This window comes from Lathyrus oleraceus, chromosome 5 (genome assembly GCF_024323335.1).
Source record: "Lathyrus oleraceus cultivar Zhongwan6 chromosome 5, CAAS_Psat_ZW6_1.0, whole genome shotgun sequence".
NCBI lineage: Eukaryota > Viridiplantae > Streptophyta > Magnoliopsida > Fabales > Fabaceae > Lathyrus > Lathyrus oleraceus.
The window spans coordinates 516,637,938-516,658,121 of NC_066583.1; the positions used below are offsets into that span (position 1 = coordinate 516,637,938).

The 20,184-nt window shown below is 39.2% G+C and overlaps 1 protein-coding gene across 1 annotated transcript; it reads left to right on the forward strand.

The window, feature by feature from the left end:
• Window positions 1-16,808: 16,808 nt before the first annotated feature.
• On the forward strand, window positions 16,809-17,438 carry LOC127081758 (uncharacterized). Its single transcript, XM_051021978.1, has one exon. It carries the CDS (start codon window positions 16,809-16,811, stop codon window positions 17,436-17,438), a length of 630 nt encoding a protein of 209 aa, XP_050877935.1.
• Window positions 17,439-20,184: the final 2,746 nt, after the last annotated feature.

Below are 20,184 nucleotides of genomic sequence, written 5' to 3' on the forward strand. Positions count from 1 at the left end.
GATGATTATCTGGTTCAAATCAAATCTCTTGTTGATGTGCTTGCCTCAGTTGGAGATCCATTTCTAGATCAACAACACATTGATGTCATTCTTGAAGGTCTTCCTCAAGATTTCGCATATGTTATTTTTGTGACTGAAAGTAAATTCGACTCTGTGCAACTTGAAAAAGTGGAAGCTCTTCTTCTAGCACATGAAATGAGGTCCAACAAATACAAGAAACAATTGCAAATGGAGGTAGCTGCTTCAGTGAATCTCACTCAAGCCAATCCTCAAACTGAAACAGAGGTTTCCAATGCCAAGAATACAGAACAAGCTGTTAATTCAACCTTTTTCTCAAGAGGAGGTCGTGCAGTTGGTCGTAGTGGAGGATGCAACCGTGGAAGAGGCATGCTCAGCAACATAAAATGTCGGGTTTGCTTCAAGTATGGACACCTTGCTGTCAACTGCTACCACATGTTTAATCAGCAATTTCAACCTCATATACCTGCTGATTTTCAATCTATGAATCTGCAAAATTTCTACAATCCCTTTCAGCCTATTGGTGGACCTCAATTTGCTCAGCAGGTGCCCAACACATGGCCTCGTCCAAGTTATCAACCAAGACTTGCACCTTTACCCACTCCTCCATCACCGTTCTCTCCTAATGCTATGATTGCTAACACTGGCTCAGCTCCAAGCAGTTATTGGTTTCCAGACTCAGGGGCTTCTTTCCATGTCACCAACGCTTCTAAAACATACAACAATCCACACCCTTTGAAGGTCCTGATCAGATCTTCATTGGTAATGGTCAAGGTTTTCACATTCACTCTTCAGGATCATCATTATTTCCATCTCAATCTCAACCTAATACATCTTTAGCTCTTTATAATTTAATGCATGTTCCTTCCATCACAAAGAATCTCATCAGTGTCAGTAAGTTCTGCCTTGATAACAATGTATTTTTTGAGTTTCATTCTGACATATGTTATGTCAAATCTCAGGCTTCCAATGAAATTTTGCTCCAAGTTCGTGTAGGAAAAGATGACCTATATCAATTTCCTCACCTTCAGCTCCTTAAGTCTCCTATAACAAACCAAACTGCCTGTCTTACCCTAACCTCAAGTGCTCCTGCTTCCAGCCCCAGTTCCAGCACCAGTGATAGGGTTTCTCTTTCTAATCAAAATGTATATGAAAATAATTCATGTAATTCTCATTTTACTTGGCATTTACGCCTTGGTCATCCCAATTCTAATACTACGAAACTTGTTTTAGCTTAATGTAATATTCCTTACTCTAATAAAGCTAACTCCATGTTCTATTCAGCCTGCTGTATGGGGAAAGCTCATAGATTGCATTCCCCTTAATCCCAAACACAGTATCACTCACCTCTTGAATTAATTTTTAGTGACCTTTGGGCCTCAACTTCATTCAAATCCTCACAAAACTTTACCTATTACATCACCTTTGTTGATGCATATACAATATTTACTTGGATCTATATGCTTAAAACCAAATCTGAGGCATTAACCACTTTCAAACAATTCAAAGCCATGGTTGAATTACAATTTGGCTTTCCTATTAAATCTATTCAAACTTATTGGGGTGGTGAATTTCGCCCATTCACAAAGTTTCTTACTGATCTTGGCATCATACACTGTTTGATTTGTCCCCATACTCATTACCAAAATGGTGTGGTCGAGCAAAAGCATAGGCTCATTGTTGACCTTGGTCTCACACTTCTTAGTCATTCCTCTCTTCCCCTCAAATTTTGGGACCATGCATTTTTAACCGCTGTCTATCTTATCAATCGCCTACCAACCATGTATCTCAATCAAAATATACTATATGCTGTTCTGTTTAACCAAAATCCAGACTATAAATTTCTTAGGGTGTTTGGTTGTGCTTGTTTTCCCTTACTGCGCCCCTATAATTCTCAATAATTTAACTTTAGATCACATGAGTGCCTCTTTTTAGGGTACTCCACAACTCACAAAGGTTATAAATGTCTCTCACCAAGTGGTAGAATGTTCATTTCTAAGGATGTCCTTTTTAATGAATCAGAATTCCCTTATCATGACTTATTTCCTTCCACTCAATCTTCCTCCTCAACCTCTATTCCGTCTTCCTCCTCATCCATAGTCACTCCAAACACCCCTGTTCTACCTACTGGTCCTCCTCCTACTGAGGTTTCCATGGACTCCAACTCTTCTTCTTCCAATTCCAGTCCTGGTAACAATTCTGCTGCCCCTGTGTCATCTCCCTCTGCACCTACTGGCCATGTTTCCACTCCATCTCCTCCTTCCATGATTAATTCTCCATCTAATGCTTCTAGTTCACCATCTTCTTCTTCAATATCTACTCCTAGGGATCCTGCCCTTCAACCTCTGCCTACTAATTCGCATCCCATGACAACCAGAACTAAGTCTGGTGTCCCTTTACCTCGCCTTAATCCTTCTATTTTCGTTCTTCATTCTGAGCCTAAGAGTGTTAAGGTAGCACTCTAAGATCCTAAGTGGTTTGCTTTTATGCAGGAGGAGTATGGTGCCTTAGAAAGAAACAAAACCTGGTCATTGGTACCACTGCCTCCTAGCAGACAAGCTATAGGATGCAAGTGGGTTTTTCGTGTCAAGGAAAATGTTGATGGGTCAGTGAATAAATACAAAGCTAGGCTTGTTGCAAAGGGGTTTCATCAAGTCCATGGGTTTGAATTTAATGAAACTTTTTCCCCTATTATCAAACCTGTAACCATTCACATTATTCTCACATTGGCTCTCACTTACAAATGGCTTGTACAACAGTTGGACATCAATAATGCGTTTCTTAATGGTTTCCTTGACGAAGAGGTTTATATGATGCAACCTCCTGGATTTACATCAAACAACTCATCCTTGGTATGTCACCTACACAAGGCCTTGTATGGCCTAAAGCAGAATCTAAGACCGTGGTTTGAGAGACTCAAAACAACCCTTCTGTCCTTTGGTTTTCTGAACAACAAGTGTGACACTTCTCTGTTTATCTACAAACACCAAAGTGTTGTTGTCTATATGTTGGTTTATGTTGATGATATAATCATCACAGGTAACTCTACTGCTCTCATTCAGCAGGTCACTCAAAAGTTTCATCATGTGTTTGCTCTTAAGCAACTTGGGGACTTAGATTACTTTCTTGGCCTTGAGGTAACGAAGTTGCCTAATGGCAATATGCTTCTCACTCAATCCAAATATCTCAGAGTTTTGCTTATCAAAACTGACATGTGTGACTCTAATCCTGTTGCTACTCCTATGGCTTCCACTACCAAACTCACAAACACTGGTTCCGCTGCCTTCTCTGATCCCTCCCACTACAGGTCCATTGTAGGGCCCCTGCAGTATGCTACCATTACTCATCCTGAGATTTGCTATGCAGTTAATAAAGTGTGTCAGTTCATGGCACACCCCTTGGATTCTCATTGGCTTGCTGTTAAACACATCATGCGTTATCTTAAAGGCACTATTTCCTCTGGGTTATTATTCACCCATGCTTCCCCTGCTCAACCTTTCCCTCTTCAGGCCTATTGTGATGGGGACTAGGTTGCTGATCCCGATGATAGAAGATCCACTTCTGGGTCAGCAGTGTACTTAGACCCTAATTTGATCTCTTGGTGGTCCAAAAAGCAAACTATTGTTGCTCGTTCCAGTGCAGAGGCAGAATATCGCAAATTAGCACAAACAACAGCAGAGGTTTTGTGGGTTCAGACACTACTAGCAGAGCTGAAGGTTCTATTTACAACTCCAGCTATTTTCTGTGACAATCAGAGTACTGTTGCTATGGCACATAACCCTGTTATTCATGCAAGAACCAAACACATGGAGATTGACCTCTTCTTTGTATGAGAAAAGGTTCTCAACAAGACTCTCACTGTTTGCCATATTCCAGGTCTTGACCAAAAAAATGACATCCTCACGAAACCTCTCTCAAGTTCAAGATTTCTGGAGCTCAGAAGCAAGCTCAACCTGTCTGCCTCAAGACTGACTTTGCAGCCACCTTGGGCTTGTGAGGGAGTATTAGTGTATATTCTAGAGTGCAATGTCATCATAACTAACGTGTAGTTAGTTAGTGTGTGTGGTGTAGGTTAAGTCCAGTAGTGGCACAAGTTAGGATACCTATATATATATATCCTATTCACTGTAATAGAAAATTATAACAAACATAATCAATACATAACAGAATTAAGATCCTCTCTCTCTCTCTCTCTCTCTCTCTCTCTCTCTCTCTTCTTCCTTTCTTTCACTCTAATACATGAAAAATATCAAAATTAATCTAAAAAATAATTTTAACTCGGAATATGAAAGAAAAAAATATTTAAATATTTTTGGTGAAAGTCCCATATTTTTTGGATTAAAAATGAAATTGTTATGAATTAAACAAAATTAAAGGATTAAACATAAAAAGTCCCAATTCCAAGTATATTAAAAGATACAGGGATTTGAATTTTAAGGATCATGAACTGAGTTGCTTCGATTTGACCTTAAAGCAACTCAATCTTGTTGCCTACATTGGTAGGACTTCAGCCAACCAAAAATTACAAAGAATAATGAAGAATTGAGAGAGACTCAAAGAGATGAAAATTCTGGAAAATTACCTTTGAATGAGCTTCAGCCTTGCTTGATCTTGCTTCCAATTGTCCTTGGCTTGGCTTCAGAAGCTTGTAGGAGATGAATTGGATCAAAGAAAAGTTTGGACTCTTGGAGTTTCAATCTCAAAACAGAATGAGATTTGAAGCTCGATTTTCAAATGAAAACCTTCAAGATTATCCTTTAATGGTGAGGGTTTGGATTGCAGGTTCAAAGCTTGGGCATGAGGTCTTTAATTATTAGCCATGAGGGTTGTATTTATAGGCATTCCAATTCATTTCCACACACTTTCAAAATTTTCCAAATTTAGCAATTTGCATTGCATGCTTGCATGGGCATGTGATAGGTCCATCAAGTGATGTATTCAGATCCAAAATCAACAATGTGCAACGCTAAAATCATGTTATATGGTCATGTAATGGAGATTGGAAAGTGGATGTGAAATCCATCCAAATGAACCTTTGAAAAGAACCCATTTGCAAGTCCTTCATTTCTTGGCCAAATTAGATGATCTTGGACTTTTTGAAAAGGTAAGATCAAGGGGAACAACTTTCATGTTGAACACCATTCCATTTGAAGTTTGGATCATGATTAAGTTTGAGGTGGAAGTTTGGAAAATCAAACATATTTTAAGATAATCTTTGGAAAAACTTCGCTTCTGATCAACCACCATGAACCATCTTTAAAACTTAACATTCTCTTGATATTTGGGACTCATGGAGGATAATATATGTGTAATATGATATAATATTAAGTATACATTGAAATATTTGATCATATGTTGAAGAAACTTACTGAGAAAGTCACACAAGATACCCAAATGAATCAGGGCTTCCAAGACAAACAAGCTTCAAACTTTTGATGAATTCTTGATCAAAATGATATGTGAAGATCATGGGGGACCATATATGATGTCTAGAATCATTGTGAACCATCTCTTGATTAGTCTCCTTGTATTGAGGGTCTTAAACCCTAGATATGTGCTTGATGGAGCATAGCTGAAAACACACAATACCTACAAAAGAAGTAAACTATACATTGACATATTTTTTGGTATTTTGGCTAGTAAATAATAAAAAACAAAGTATGATACAATCAAAATGTGCTTGGTGATTTCTCTCAATGCAAACCCAATGAATGAGGGGTAAGGAGGATGCCAAGGTGTGATCCCAAAGCTAATGCAAATGATGAAATAACATGAGGGATCTTAGGGTCAAAATTGGGGTCTTACAGCTGCCTTTATTTAAGGATATTCTAACTGAGGATGTGAAGGTTAAAATCTTCGTATCAACTCAGTAAAATGGACTTAACTAACAATGTATAGAAACAAATTTTGGCCCCTAAGAGACCCCATGAGGTATATGATATGAATGTTAAAATAACCTTCATGGGGAATATATTGCCATAGGAAAAAAGAATCCGGAGAGACCGAAAGTCCACAGGAGTAGAATGCATTCCATAAGGAAAACTCACTGGGGAGACATAGACTCTGGGGGGAATAAAAAGTTATACGCTGTAAGACCCCAATTTTGACCCTAAGATCCCTCATGCAATTTCATCATATGCATTAACATTGGGATCACACCTTGGCATCCTCCTTACCCCTCTTGCATTTGGGTTTGTTCTAGGAGAGATCACAAAGCACCATGTAATTGTATCATACTTGTATATTATCATTTTACTAACCAAAATACCAAAAATATGTCTTTGTGTTTGCCTAACTCTTTATAGGTAGGGCATAATCACCATTGATCTATCAAGTTCATATCTAGGGTTTGAGACCCTCATGGAAAAAAGCAAAACCAAATACTGATCCACAAATGGTTATAAGCATAATATATGAGTCCCAATGATATCTACATGTTATATTGATCAAGTATTCTTCAAGAGTTTGGAGGTGATTTGCCTTGGAAACCCTAGTTTGACTGGGTATCTTGAGTAACTTCTCCAACAAGCTATCTCACCAATTGATCAAATTTCTCAAGGGACATTCCAAAATTAAACATATTATGCATATATGATATACCATGAGCCTAAAAAGTCAAGAGAATTTAAGGTTAGCAAGTTGGTTGATGGTGGTTGGCCAGATGAATTCGTCTGATCAAAACTGGGTCTCCTTAGACCCTATCTCCTACAATTTTCACCATATGAAAATGATTACAAGATCAAAGTTACTCTAAATGACATTCCAAACAACTTTCATGTTGATACCTAATCAACTAGTTTTTGTTGGAAAATCATTTTCTATGTTGAAACATTATAGGTCATTTTGTCTAAACCCTCACATAAAAAGTTAAGTAAGGTGGAATATTGAGATATATGACTTGACACTTAGAAAAATTTTCAGCATGTTGAAAATTCCAAACTTCCACCTCAAAATTCACCATGATCCAAGTTCCAAATGAAAAAGTGTCCAACATCAAAGTTGTTCCCCTTGATCTAATATTTCTAAAGAACCTAATTTCATGCATTTTGGATAAAGTTTGATAGGGATGCGCTTGGCTTTAACAGGTCTGCATGATTGGAAGAAATCAAATGCCAAAAATCATATTTCACTTTGCCTTGATATTCAAGCATGATTTGAACTTCAGAACAGTTGCAAGTGGACCAAATTGGATTGCTTCATGGGCCTGTACACGTCCATGCAAGCTTGTGCATCAAATGTCCTAATTTAGCAATTTTTCAAATGTGCAAATATCAGTCCCAATTGCTATAAATACAGGCCCTTGGAGCTCAATTCAAACACACCTTGCGAGCCAGCTTTGCCCCCCAATTCAAACCCTAACATTCCAAAGGAAAGCCTGATAATTTTCAACTTGAAAATTGAGTTTGAATCTCACTATTTGGAGATTAAAAAACTCCAGGATCCAAAGCTTTTACCATTGCTAAACCTCTCCTGCAAGCTTCTCAAGTGTGATCAGATCAAGTTTGAAGCAAGCAACATCCATTTCTGCACAACATTGAAGGTAAATTTCAGAAAACTTCATCTCTTCGATTCTCACTCAATTCTCATCAATTCTCTTGGATCTTTGGTTGTCCAAAGTCCTACCAATGTAGGCAAGAAGATTGAGTTGCTTTGGGGCCAAATCGAAGCAACTCCGTTGACACACCTCAAAATTCAACTCCTCATATCTTTTTATATATTTGGAGTTAGTTGAAATTGAGGTCAGATTCGTGCTCTACGCCTTTTTTTCTTTCAGATCATGTCCTCCTTTTTTATTTTGGTGATGGTATAGGGTGGACCAGTCCGGTGAGGTCCACCGGAGAAGAAGACCGGAGCTCTGACTCCGCCAGTGTGTTGGCACGTCTCCCAGCCACAGGATCCATTTGAATTGTTTTAATCTTAGGCGTTGGTTTTGATTACCACGCGTGTGGCGCGCTGACTAGGTTCCATCATGGAACGCACATTTGTGTCCACTTGATCACCCACCTCAATTAATGAGGGAGATCAAGTGGGTCACGTTTTTTTGATTTTTTGATTTTTGTTTTATTTCATTTGATTTTCATTAATTCATATTAATTTTAATATTGATCCAAAAAATATGAGAGTTTCACCAAAATGTTTTAAATAATTTCCTCTTTCATATTTTGAATTAAAATTATTTTTTTGATTATTATTAATATTTTTCATGATTTAATTGATTTTGTGATTATTTTTAACTGTTTAAAAATACTTTTAGTCTTTAAAAATGTTGAAATTTTTTCTCCAAGGTCCTTTGACCTTGTTTGACCTATGATAAATCTCATGGCCATTTCTTTGGTGTTTTGATGAGGTTTTAGGAATTTGAGAAACCATATTTAATTTAAATGCCTTATTTTAGTATTTTTAATTTGAATAAATGTCAATTAATTGTGTTGACCTCTCGTGATGGCTTGTATAAGTTTGACTTTTATAGTTGGGCTTTGGTCAAGGTTGATTTAACTTTGTTAAGTTAATATCATTGGATTTAGGGGATTGGTGGAATGTACATTCCATCTCCCAAAATGAATGATTGATATTAACTTGGTAAAAGTCCTCCTATGACCAATTTGAGTTTTGATCCATTCCCCTCCCTCTTCATCTAATTCCCCTTCTTTATGCATTCATCTCATTTGGCCTATGATATCTCAAAATCCAAAGGCTAGTTGATTGCAAAATCAACATAAGTATGGATGAGATTAGACAACCTCTTTTGCATATTCTATATGTGTGTGGTGTGTTTCATGAGCATATTCCGTTATACTATGTCTCTACATTGCATTAACACCCAAATTCTATTGCCCGACCTCAAATAGTTGTGACTTCTACATAAGTCCAATTACGATTGCTTAATATAACGCTAAATTTTTGACACAAAAGCCATAACATTCTAGTTAGTAAGATTGTAAGTCTCCCCTCTTTCATAGTATTGTGTGGAAACTTGGCCTTTTTTCCTTCCATTGGAAGATGTCTTGGTTCAAGGATCCATGCTTGTGATAAGTGGGTTGAGTGTTCTCCAAAGAATGACTTAAAATGAAAAGCAAAAACAAAACAATACTAACTTCTAATTCATTAACAACTAACATTTAATTCTAAGCCATTTACTTCAATGCAATTTAATTTCAAGTCTTTATTCATTTACCATTATTCATACCATTCTAATTATTTATGTTAATGCCATTTTCACTTTGTCCATTTGGACCATATTGTGTGATATGTCTTGTTTGTGTATATTTTGTTTGCTTGTGCGGTCTCTAACCGTTAATGCCATTTTCACTTCATCCATTTGGACCATATTTGAAGTTGCATCTGATACATCTTTGAAGACCCCTTTGAGTTCATCTGCAACATGATCATTATGAAGCTGTTATTTTGAACCCGTGACTTGTGGAATTCATCTCCTATATGGGTTATTTTGAAGAAGATCATGGAGTGGCTAAGCTTGGATGTGGCTATCTTTATTTGATGCCTTGCTCTTCAAGTTGATATATTATGCATTGTATGTTGCTTGATTCTAAATGTCCAAGGGAATTTGGGTTTCTATATGACAGTCTTGTCTATTGGATTGCTACCCATTGGCCAGATCTTTTCAACTCTTAACTTTTAATTTTGTGCTTAGGATTAGTCTCTTCATCTCCTCCCCATTTCTTTAATTTCCAATCTCTCCCTACTTTTAAAAATCTTCTTGGCTTGAACTATTTTTTTTTCTAAACTTTGACCACTTTGCAAAAATAGAAACTTTGGCCTTATGTCATTGCATTTTTAAACTTCTTTTCTCAATCAAACTTGTAAATAGACTTAATTATACTTGACTTAAACTTTCAAAAAAAACAAAAAGAACTAACCCATTCAAACCCTTTTTAGGCCTTTGTGCCTTTCAAACTTAATTTTTGTTAAAATCAATGCATTCACTTTGAAATTTATACGATTTTGATCCCTCATTCTATGTTGGTACGTAGGAATAAGTCCAAAGGTCTTGTCAAACATAAAAATATAATTATTGAATTCTTTTCTCATCCCTCATTCTATTTGTTTGTATACATCCATTTGTACAAAATACATATGCACACAAAAAAGGGCTCCCTAGGTGTACCTAGGACACTTTGGATGCTAACACCTTCCCTCTGTGTAACCAACCCCCTTACCTGTAATCTCTGACATTTTATTAGTTTTGATTTGAAAACTTATTACTTTTTGGGTTTTTTTTGTACTTTTCCCTTTTCCCTTGGAAACAATAAAAGCGCGGTGGCGACTCTGGTTTTATTGATGTATTGCTTATCCATAGCTTGATGATCATGAATTTACCGATACAAAAATTAAGTGGCGACTCTGCTGGGGAGTAGTCCCCAGTGGGTTAAGCCTACTTTTTTTTGTTTATATAATTGTATATAGGTGATGTATGTATGTGTGATATAATCTGCTTGTTGTGCTTGGTGATCTCTGAGTGGTGAGATAAGTTCTAACCCGGACTTGAGTGCAATTAAGATAGGAGGATGGTATAGTCATGTTCGACTTGTGTGGAGTAGTCCTTAACAAGTTGCCTTGAGATCCATCTGCTAAGTGGAGACTCTTTTGGATTTGGAAATGTCACACAGGTATTTGTGGTTAGGCATTATTATCTCTAATTTGGGTCCGAGAAGCTGAGGACCGTAGAACATTTACCCCCTCTTGGCCTATTTAGGATGTAGTATGGAGACTGTTCAAGTGTAGACTTGAGAACATTATGGGTCGATGAGTCAATCATCTTAACCTGTAATATCCGATAGATGGAATTAAGAGTCCGAGAACTTTTTAGAACATGATCTCCAGGTTTTTATCCTTAGTTCACTCCTTTGGGATGGTTCTTACCCAGACTTCATGCTCATGACTTACAACAAACCCTTGATTCTTGGTTGATCCAATAAAGTCTTGTTAATATCAATGGAACTTGGGTGTTTATAAGGTGTAAACCATAATCCACCAAAATGGATGATTGATCTTGATAATGACTTGATTCATCCCTTGACCTTTGTTTGTTTGCCTTGTGTGTGATCCCTTATTTGTGATTGTTGCATTCATGCATTCATGCGCATCATAACATTCATCACACAAAAATTTCAAGGAACTGAGGTATTACTTGCAAATATTTCCAGACCATGGATTATGGATGAAAGAACACTAAGAAGTACAGTTTCAGATGTCCCGACTTGAAAGAGTTAAGGAAGCTAGCATCTTTTGTATTAGATCCCTTGGACTTCAAACAACATCATGGGAAGCTTCTGTCTATCTTGTCTGCCGACGTGGTTGAAGGACTTCTGAGTGTGCTAGTACAATTCTATGATCCTCTCTACCGTTGCTTCACTTTCCCAGATTATCAGCTTGTGCCTACATTGGAGGAGTATTATCATCTCTTGGGGATACCATTTCTAGTAGAGTGCCTTTTAGTGGATTGGAGGATATTCCCCGATCTAATCTTATTGCTGAAGCTCTTCACTTGAAGAAGTATGAGATAGAGGCTCATTGGATGAAGAAAGGAGGTTTATTTGGGTTGCCATCTGATTTCCTCATCAAGGAAGCTACTACCTTTGCTCAAGCCGATAGTGTGGATGCTTTTGAAGCTATCTTTGTACTGCTCAGTTACAGATTAACTTTGTTCCCTAACATTGGCAGTTTTGTTGATGTTAACGCCATTAGACTTTTCTTGATTGGGAATGCTGTACCTACTTTATTGGGTGATATTTATTTCTCTTTACATCTAAGGAATTCTAAGGGTGGTGGAACTATTGTCTGTTGCATTCCTCTTCTGTGCAAGTGGTTTATTTCGTACTTGCCTCAGACACCTGCTTTTGTGGAGAACAAACAATGTCTACGGTGGTCTCAGAGACTTATGTCTCTCACTAATGATGATATAGTTTGGTATGATCCTTCTTTGAGCAGTTTGGAGATTATTGATTATTGTGGGGAATTCTCTAATGTGCCTCTCATTGGTACGCAATGAGGAATTAACTACAACCCTGCTTTGGCTCGTCGTCAACTTGGGTTCCCCTTGAGAGACAAACCTAATAACACTTTGTTAGATGGTCTTTTCTATCAAGAGGGTAAAGATCCCCAACATTTGAAATAGAAGATTGTGTATGCTTGGCATAATGTGCATAGGAAAGAAAGATCCGAGCTTGGTCTGTGCAATTGTGTAGCTTTGGAAGCTTACACTCTTTGGGTGAAGAAGAGAGCTTTGAAATTAAAGATGCCTTATCCTTGTGAAAGACCTATGTCTATGGTTGTGGTTGAGCCATTAGCTCTCCCTAACCAAGATGTAGAGGAGTTGGAAGACGCACTTGCCAAGATGAAGCAAGAGAGGGATATGTGGGAAGAGCGTTTATGTGCTTTAAGCAAAAAGTATGAAGAGTTGCAGTCGGAGTCTAAGGACGAAGATGCACTTATTGAGCTACTTGAAGACCGAGTGACAAAGAGACAGAGAGAGTCGGAGGTTTCATCTTCCTCTAGCATGCCTCAGCCTTCCGTCGCTTGGAAGAAGATTGTTGATCAGCTTGTCCTCGAGAAGACTCAGATGAAGGCTTCTTTTGAGACCGAGATTCGACGCATTCGAAGGAAGTACGCGCCTATAGCCAGATCTTCTGACATTTTTGTTAGGGATCCTTAGGATGACTAGTCTCCTTTTCATTTGTATTTTTCATTTGGTTTCTAAAATTGTACTCAGTGTAATCCTTCCAATTATATAAATGAAAAGAGATTTTTATGATCATATCAAATTGTTGCAATTATTGTTGAATAAATAAATAAATATATATATATATATATATATATATATATATATATATATATATATATATATATATATATATATATATATATATTTGCAAATGATATATTAAGTTCCTTGAAAATAAAAATAAATAAACAAGCATTGCATTTCATGCATCATTTGCATAAGCAGGTTTCTCTTTCGCCAGATGTATCATTGGTGTTTCTTCTATGCTTCAACCAAGCTGACTCATCGGTATAACACTCGCGCCAATCACCTGAGAATCATGGAAAATTTGGAGCAAGAGAACAGAGAGCTGAAGGACGAGATCGCTCGACTGACTGCCATGATGGAGTCAGTATTAGCTGCTCAGAGCCAGTATTCTCCAACACCCGCAACTCCTCCTCCTCAGAGGACTGTTATTTCAGAGGTGGCTACCTCTACCATGCCTGCTGCCACCGCTCACTTTACGCTTACCATTCCTTCCAGATTCCCGTGGGGAATGCCGCCGAACTTCATGCCTGAAGGCTTTGCGCCTACTTTTGCTTCCATGCCGACATCTAGCCCGGTCATGTCTGTGCCACCTCCCGTTGTGCACACCTTACCTCGTGTAGAGGACACCTTTCGTACCTCGGAAAAATAAGAGACACGACCTAAGCAAAGCGCAATCGCACACTCGCAATGATGGACTGAACAGAGTCGCCACCGAACTTTATTTATTCCTAAAAAGGAAAGGGGAAATGTCGATAAAACCCAAGAAAGAACGACAATGATTATGGTCGTCGTAACCAATATCAGGGTTCGGGAGTCGACTCCCGAACCCTGATATTGGTTGCGACGACCATAATCATTGTCATTATTTCTTGGGTTTTATCAATATTTCCCCTTTCCTTTTTAGGAATAAATAAAGTTCGGTGGCGACTCTGTTCAGTTCATCATTGCGAGCGTGCGATTGCACTTCGCTTAGGTCGTGTCTCTCATTTTTCCGAGGTACGACAGATGGCGACTCTGCTGGGGAATATCAAGTCCCTAAGTGAGTCAAGCCTAGTTAGGTCGTTCGTGTGCCTTTGTTTGTTTACTTATGTGGATTTTCTTTCTTGCTTTTGCTATCTTTATTGTCATATTGATATAAATCTGTTGTATTGGTCCCATTATGCTTTGGTACTTGGATACTCTGATTGCAAACCATGTGGGAAAGACTTTTTACCCGAGTCTCGAGTAAAAACATAAGATAGGACAAGGTTGAGTAGTGCGGGTCCGCGGGATGAATTTCTCGTTGGGTCGGTGCGAGAACCTTACTTAGAGTAGATTCTTGAGAGGATGTTGTCGCTCGGAAAGTAAGTTGCCGTAAGCTTCAATATTTTCTTTAGGATCCATGACTCTGAGAACCATTTATAGAACCTTAATCCTTCGTCCAACTAGGAAAGATGGTTGCGTAGCATGGGTATGCGAGTTGAATTTCTTGTTGGATCGATGCGAGAACCTCACTTAGAGTAGATTCTTTAGATGGAGTTGATGCCCGACAAGTAAGTTGCCGCACGTAGCAAACAGTCTAATGGATCCATGACTCTAGGAACTTTTTTGAAACCTTAGCTCATACCTGGTGAGAACCATGTTCTATACGAAGCAATAAGACTCATCTATGCCTTAAGCCTATTGAACTTATACAAAAAAAATGCATCACATTCATCCACGTACATTGCATCAACATCATAAAAAGAAAGCTCTTAGTCGTCTCTTATTTGTTTCAGGAATTGAGAACTTGAAAATGACAACTCCAAGGAGAAACACTTTCACACTTACGTACAAGGAACCTAAGCTGGACAGTCTGAAGGGTTTGATCTCTAATTTGACTCTCAGCAAATGTGATGAGTTCGGAAAAAACTATGGGAAAATTTTGAGTCTTCTGACTAAGAAAGTTGACTATGGAATTATCGGCTCTTTGGCACAATATTATGATCCACCTCTACGTTGTTTCAATTAGTTGATTTCCAACTAGCTCCTACTTTGGAAGAAGTTGAGAGAATCGTGGGTCTCAAATTGAAAGATTTCAATCCATTTCCAAAGCTCGAAGAAGAAGCGGGCCCAAAGAAGATAGCTTCAACCCTAAGTATCAATGTCCCGACCGTTCTAGACAATTGGGTTGAGAAAGGGGGTTGTGAAGGTTTTGCCATGATGTTTTTGGAAGATTTAGCTCCGAAGTTCAAGAAAAAGGGAAATTGGAACGCATTTTATGCTGTGTTGGCTTTATTGATCCATGGGATTGTGCTCTTCCCAAATGTTGAAAAATTTGTGGATCAGGTAGCCATAGAAGTCTTTCTCTCTGGCAATCCCGTACCATTTCTGTTAGCTGACATTTACCATGCCCTTCACGCTCGACATGAAAAGAGGGGTGGAACTTTGTTGTGCTGTGCTCCTTTGCTTTATACTTGGTTCATGCAACATATGCCCGAAGAAGGCCCTTTTGTGGCAAAAGAACTTACATCTCCTCAAAGATTAGCTTCTCTCACTGCAAGTTCCATCCGATGGTATACCCGAGAGTGGGAAACCCCAGACATTATAGTCAGATGTGGGGAATTTCCTAATGTACCGTTGTTGGGTACTAAGGGTTGCATCAATTATAACCCTATGTTATCTCGAATGCAACACGGCTACTCCATGGATGGTCCTCCTGACGCAAAGGACTTACAACCATTTGTGCTCTTTGACATTTAAGCAAGAAATCCTGATGTAAGAGCAATACGAAAGGCTTGGTTAAAGGTTGTTAGGAAGGGTAAAGAGTTTGGAAAAAGAAACCTTCTCGCCAAAGAACCTTACACTCGATGGGTGAAAGAAAGAGTTGAGGAAATCCATTTGCCATTTATCTTAAAGGCTTCAGCTTTTCCCAAAACTCCTGAGCCCAAGCCCATACTCCCTGAGGACATGGAAAGACTCACTACTAAGGTTAAGGAGCTCGAATTGGAGAATACTGAATTACGGATTCAGATGAATCGAGTTATCTTGGAAAATCAGAATTTGAAAGAGGAACGTAAGGGGAAAGCCCAAGAACTTGAGGATAGTAACAAGAGAGCCAGGCTATTGGAAGATCAGAAGGACGACCTTGATCATATCCTTATAGGTTCCACATCAGTGATTCGAACTAGGAAGGAAGAGCTCAAGAAAGCTGAATATAGAATATGCGAGTTAGGGAGAATGTTGGATAAATCTCTTATGGATAAGAAAGAAATTAAGCTCGACTTTGAGGCACAAATCCGTGAACTAAGGGACACTCTGAAGAAATGCGAGGAAAAGTTGTCTCGCGAGATACTCCAAAAGGAAGAAGCTGAAAGAAACTGTCACCATCTCAAGTACTAGTTGGAAGAAGCTAATAGGAGGTTTGCAGTTTTGGAAGAAGCTAAAGAATGACTGTGTGTACTGGAAAAGGTTGTATAGAGAGGCTAGAGCAACCTTAGATGAAGATCAACAGGTCATTAAGAAACTCCAAGAGCTCTATGTTGAATGGAATGGCAAGTTCCGCAACTTAGCTAGATTTGTTAACCTCAACATGTTGGAACTCCCAGAAAAACTCCAGGAAGCGGATTAGTGTATGTGCCCAGAAAACACGCCTCCTCAAGTTTTCAATTTCGTTAAGTTTTGCAAGAAAATGATGAAGGAGCTCACCACAGATCTTTCTACGATCATAAGAGCTGAGACAGAGCTTAAGTTTACTTGTACTTGAATTTGAATTGTTGGTGTTTAAATCTTTTGTACTTGAAGTTAAATCCTTTTGTATTCAAATTTGATTTCAATTAATGGAAGTTGTCATTTTGGGTCTCAATTATTACGTGTTATTCTTATTTAATATATTCTAACATTGCTGGAATAAATAATAAAGATAACTAAGAGCTTTGCACAAAATTCACCCATAACATACACTCATGTCATTCTGCAAACAAAAACTCATTTTTGTGTCTTCTCCAGTTCCACACTGAGTCCTCAACACCACTACAACACCAGAGCCAGCGCTCGTCAAAGAATGGAAGATCAAGAACAAGAATTGGAGAGAGTAAGCTCCGAACTTGAAGAAATACGAGGAAACATGGGTCAAGTCATGGAAATACTACAAGTCATTAAGGCCAAGTTGGACACCCAAATGACGGTCGTTTCAGAAATCACTGGTCCTACGGTTGAACCCCAACCTGCAAGGATAATGCCGACCACTTGGCCGGTTTATGGTTTACCTCCCGGTTTCACACCTCCAGCTGAAGGCGCCACTGGTTTTGTACAATCCACTCAGCAGACGGCTCCTCTACCAATAATCAATGAAACTCATCCAGTGGTCCACACGTTCGCACCACCTCTCATCCGTGCACACGTGCAACCTTATTTTGAAGATCAACAACATGCTCCGGATTTTTCGGACGAAGATGATGAAAGGCATGAAGACATAAGAGGGATGAAAGAGAATTTCCAGATTCTTGAGAAAAGGTTAAGGGCTATGGAAGGTGACCAAGTATTTGGTGGTGCTGCTAAGGAGATGTGCTTAGTGTCAGGTCTCGTGATTCCTGCGAAATTCAAGACCCCAGATTTCGATAGGTATGAGGGCCACTCATGTCCTAAAAGTCACCTTATTATGTACTATCGAAAAATGGATGCGCACGTATAGGACGATAAACTTATGATACACTGCTTCTAAGACAACTTGAGGGGTGCTCCCTCTAAGTGGTACTTAAGCCTTGATCAAAGTAGAATTCATTGTTTCCAAGACTTATTTGATGCTTTCATCCAACATTATAAGTATAACATGGATATGGCCCCAGATAGGAGGCAATTGCTCAGTATGTCCCAGAAAGATAACGAGTCTTTTAAGGAATATGCATAACGATGGAGGGAAGTGGCCTCGCAAGTCGAACCACCCCTTGTTGAGAAGGAGTTAGCAGATTGGTTCATGGATACGGTAAAACCTATGTTCTATGAAAGGATGGTGAGTAGTGTATTGGCAAGCTTCTCTGACTTGGTTGCCGTGGGCATAAAGGTCGAGCTTGGATTGAAGAATGGAAAAATGATAACCACCTCTGAAACATCTGGTAATAATGTCAAAACGTTTCCCGGAAGTTTTCAAAGGAAGAAAGAAGGCGAAACAAATGCAGTATCAACCAGTCAAAGAAGGAGTCATTCATGGAAGAAGCAACATCAATTTGCTCAACAACAACCAACTTATCCAGTGCAGTATGTTCAATAACCGTATGTGGCACCAGTCACACCAAATTTCAACCAATCACAAGCTCCTGTCTATCAACCCATTCAACAAGCACCAGTGTACCAGCAAGCACCCATGCCACCCGCTTATCAACAGCCGAGGGCACAGGCTCCACGTCCACAAAATCTTCCAAATCAAAATAGGGTACAAAGAGGTAGACCTCCTTTCGCCTCAATCCCTATGACATACACTGAGTTATACCTATCGTTACTGCAGAAAGGGTTGGTGACTCCCATACCTTTGGGTCCTCCACCAAATCCCTTACCTCCATGGTACAATCAAGATGCCCATTGTCCTTTCCATGAGGGTGCCCCTGGGCATGATCTAGAAGGATGTTATGCTTTGAAGCATATTGTGCGAGAGCTGGTTGAGAAGAAGATCCTTTCATTTTGAGATGTCAGACCCAACGTAAAAAGTAACCCTCTGCCGGTGCATGGTGATGTTAATGCCATCGAGGATGCTTCTGATGTTTGTATAATCAAAAATGTTGAAGATGTTAAAACTCCGTTGCTAGCACTTCATGCAAGATTGGTGGGAGCTAGTTTGATTGACACACGCCACGACAACTGTGAAGAATGTGTCGTTCGTCCAAGGGGATGTAAAGTGGTACGAACTGATATTCAAAACTTGATGGATCAAGGTGTTTTGCAAGTTTGTGGTCCTACAACAAGCGAGGAAATTTCAGTCATTGAACCCTTTTTCAATCTACCAGAACCTGTTGAGATAACTTATCAAAGAAAAGATGTCGTTCATCCATCACCCGTGGTAGTTTGTATGCCTACCCCCTTTCCTTTTGAAATCACCAAAGCGGTACCTTGGAAATATGACATAACTGTGGTAGATGGAGTTGTAGATGAAGAACCCAAAGATGTTGATGGTGAGAAAAGCTTGGAGAATGTTGACACCAATATCATTAACATCGCAAGGACGAGCAAAATGACCCGCAGCGGTCAGATTTATACTCCCAATGTTAATATAATCCCTCAAGAACCAACAAGGGAAACTTCAACTGCAAATCCTGCCCTAGAGTATGGAGCGGTACAGCCGGCAGTGCAAGCAGATGAAGCGATTGAATTTCTAAAAATGATAAAGAAAAGCGACTACAAGATAGTTGATCAGTTACATCAGACACCGTCAAAAATATCTATCTTGTCCTTGCTTCTAAATTCCCAAGCTCATAGGGAGGCTCTACTGAAAGTGCTTGCTCAAGCTCATGTTACCCAAGATATAACAGTTGGCCAATTCGATGGGGTGGTCGTCAATATCACAACCTGCAACACTCTAAGTTTCAGCAATGAAGAGCTATCCAAGGAAGGGAAGAATCACAACCGCGCCTTACATGTATCCATAAAGTGCCAAGAAGATGCTCTGGCTAGGGCCTTAGTCGACACTGGATCGTCCCTCAATGTTCTACCAAAGAGGGCGCTTGCTAAATTATCTTACCAAGGTTCGGAAATGAAACCCAATGCACTTGTGGTAAAAGCATTTGATGGTTCTTGGAGGACAGTAGTTGGGGAGGTAGAACTACCAATCCAAATCGGACCGCACGTATTCCCCATCAATTTCCAAGTCATGGACATAAATCCCGCTTATAGCTACCTTTTGGGACATCCATGGATACATGTTGCTGGGGCAATGACTTCTACTTTGCATCAGAAAATGAAGTTTGTTATCGATGACAAGCTCGTCATTGTCTCGGGTGAAGAAGATTTTATCATTAGTCAACTCTCCTCTTTCCGTTATATCGAGGCTGATGAGGATGCCTTAGAGACCTCTTTCCAAGCACTCGAAATATCCAATGCCACACTTGCAGAGGTAAAGGATCCTATTGAGAAAACCTGTTTGTCATTCGCCTCTTTGAATAGTGCAAAGTCAGCAGTTGAAAGTGGAGGTCCTACAGGTTGGGGGCAAGTCATCAATGTCAGCGAGAAAAATGATCGATTTGGTTTGGGGTACAAGCCTTTTGCTAAGGAAGGAGCCCTGATCCCGGCAAAGGACCGTGTGTGGAGCATACAAGAAGTTTTCCTAAGCACAGGATTTATCCATGGGGATCAAGTTGGTGCAGTTGAAGATGACACTGAAGATGGAGAAGCATCAAATCTGATATACCGGTGTGAAGCAACCTTAACAAATTGGGAAGCAGTTGAGATTC